The 2,858-nt window shown below is 40.4% G+C and overlaps 1 protein-coding gene across 1 annotated transcript; it reads left to right on the top strand.

Annotated features, from left to right (window-relative positions):
* Positions 1 to 627: 627 nt before the first annotated feature.
* Positions 628 to 2,266, top strand: LOC125861442 (uncharacterized). Its single transcript, XM_049541340.1, has 2 exons — positions 628 to 853; positions 1,470 to 2,266. The coding sequence occupies exons 1-2, from the start codon at positions 628 to 630 to the stop codon at positions 2,264 to 2,266; spliced, it is 1,023 nt and encodes a 340-aa protein (XP_049397297.1).
* Positions 2,267 to 2,858: the final 592 nt, after the last annotated feature.

Raw genomic sequence — 2,858 nt, forward strand, 5'->3', positions numbered from 1 at the left:
AGCAGGTCATCGAGAAGGTTTAGATGACATCAATAGTGTCTACAACCCAGCTCAATCGGGTGGATGGGTGCAATCTGTATTTCACGAACTGATGAGAGTGTGATGTTTGATGTCACTAGCACAACTCTTCATCTTCTCTAAATGAGGGGAATATATTGAGGGCTAGATCACGAAGACCCGTATGGGCACATGAGAAATTTTATTGAGGTTTCTAGCCCTTTTCCATTCAAAAATGTGTCTCAATAGTCAATTCGGTTACGGTTATTCCCACTGTCCTTAACAGGAGAAGCTAATGAATGGTTAGCCGAGTTACCAAACAATTCCATCACATCATGGGAGGAGCTGGTTGTAGCATTTAACACAAGATTCTTTCCTCCATCAAGGATGATGAAACTTAGAGACGAAATTCAAAGTTTCATGTGATGGGAGGGAGAACCCATCCATGAAACGTGGGTGAGATTCAAGAAGCTCCTACTTAAATTGCCAACTCATCAGCTACGAAATGATTTGTTACTTCAATATTTCTACCGGAGTCTAGATTCGGTTAATAAAGGAGTAACTGATCAATTAGTACGAGGAGAAATAATGTTACAATCATTCGAGGTAGCTTTGTTTATTCTGGATGAAATGACTAGGATAAACCAAGCATGGTACACCCAAGAGGATCAGGTCACTCAATTTCATTTTCGATTAATGCAAGAACAACTTGATAAAGACAGAGAGAAAGATGAGAACATCAAGAAGATGTTAACTCAAATGGAAGTTTTGCAAGAGCACATGAAGGGGACATGTGGATTATTTCGAGTTGAGGAGGGTTCTTCTTCCGGTTACTCAAGGCCAGAGGAGAATCAAGGTTGGAACTTCAAAAGATATGAGGAGGGTTTCCACCCACGCCATCAACAACAAGATAGAAATCAATGTTGGAACTATCAAAGGGGAGAAGAACCAAGAAGATATCATCAAGATTAGGCTGAGCAAGATGATTACTGGAAAAAGGGATATGATCATGAGGAGAACCATAATCACTCAAGTGAAAGCCCAAAATCAAATGGGAGTGGAGGCAACCCCCGGGTGATAGATTTACTATCACGCATACTTAATAAAGTTGAGGGGTCGGATGATTTATTGAAAGGAATGAAAGATGACTTTTCATCATTGAACAGTAAAGTAAATTCTCATGCCGATGCCATCAAAATACTTTAAGGACAGCTGAGTCTATTATTAGTTCAATTGACATCAAAGATACCAATGGAAGATGATGAGAGAGGGACGTAGAGAAAAGGTGGCAATAGGCAATGTGATGGGAAATGAAGATACTCAAAAGCATGAAATAGGTAAAGGCATGGAGGAACAAGAATCACTTATTTAACAAAATCTTGCTAAAGAACCGCAAAAAGAAGTGGAACAACTTGTTCAAATTCCAAAAGTTATGCAACCTTTACCAAATATACCTCTACCATTTCCCCTAGGCTTAAAAAAGAATAATGAAGATGAGAATTTCAAGAAGTTCTTGTTGGTATTTCAAAAGCTATCAATAAACCTTCCGTTGGTGGAAGCATTATTGGAAATGCCGGGATATGCCAAGTTCATGAAAGAGCTAGTCACAAAGAAAAGGAACTTGGACTGTGAAACAATTGAGGTGTCCCATAATTGCAGCGCAATTATGACTAAAGAGTTGATCACAAAGAGAGAAGACCCTGGGGAATTCACCATCCCTTGCACCATTGTCATGCTCCAATTCGCGAAAGCTTTGTGCAACTTGGGGAAAAGCATTAACTTAATGCCCTATGCAATATACAAGCAACTTGGTTTGGGAGAACCGAAAGCAACCACCATGAGACTCCTGATGGCGGACCGGTCAATCAATCATCCGGTGGGGATCCTTTACGACATCTTGGTAAAGGTAGATCGGTTCATCTTTTCGGCTAATTTTGTGATTTTAGATTGTGAGATCGACGGCGAAATCCCCATTATTTTAGGAAGGCCATTCTTGGGAACTGGGAGAGCATTGGTGGATGTTGAAAGTGGAAAATTAAAGTTTCGGGTGAATGATGATGAGGTAATATTCAATATTTGTAAATCCATGAAACACCCCAGTGATATTCATGTGGTGTCTACTGAGGATGTTATTGATGAGGTGGTAGCTAGTGTGAGCCATTTGATGTGCATGAATGAACCACTTGAATCTGTGCTTACTAATTATGATGAATCCGAAGTACAGGGCTATGAGGAAGTAGTAGCTGCCTTAACAAGATTAGGAGCATAGTCAATGAAATCCAATCAAGTTGGATATTGACCTAAAAATAGAGAAAGTCCTCATGCAAAGCCGTAAACTGAGGAACCATCTAACTTGGAATTGAAAGTCATGCCCTCTCATCTCCAATATGCTTTCTTGGGGGTAAACAACACTTTACCAGTGATCATTGCAACTGACTTGGTTGAATGGCAGGTGAGTTTGCTCATTGAAATATTGCGAAAGCATATAAAAGCTATAGGATGGACCATCATTGATATAGTGGGCATTCCCCCTGGTATCTGTACTCACAAGATTCAGCTTGATATGGATTGTAAGCCTAGTGTAGAGCATCAGCGGAGATTGAACCCACCAATGCAAGAAGTGGTAAAAAAGGAGATCATCAAGTGGTTGGATGCATGTGTGATCTACCCTATTGCGGATAGCAAATGGGTAAGTCTGGTGAAATGCGTACCCAAAAAGGGAGGTATCACTGTAGTCCCAAATGCAAAAGGGGATCTTGTGCCGACTAGACTGGTGACCAGGTGGAAAGTATGCATGGATTATCGGAAGCTAAATTCATGTACTGAAAAGGATCACTTTCCAATGCCCTTTATGGATCAAA

Source organism: Solanum stenotomum, chromosome 4, assembly GCF_019186545.1.
Source record: "Solanum stenotomum isolate F172 chromosome 4, ASM1918654v1, whole genome shotgun sequence".
In the NCBI taxonomy this organism is placed as follows: domain Eukaryota; kingdom Viridiplantae; phylum Streptophyta; class Magnoliopsida; order Solanales; family Solanaceae; genus Solanum; species Solanum stenotomum.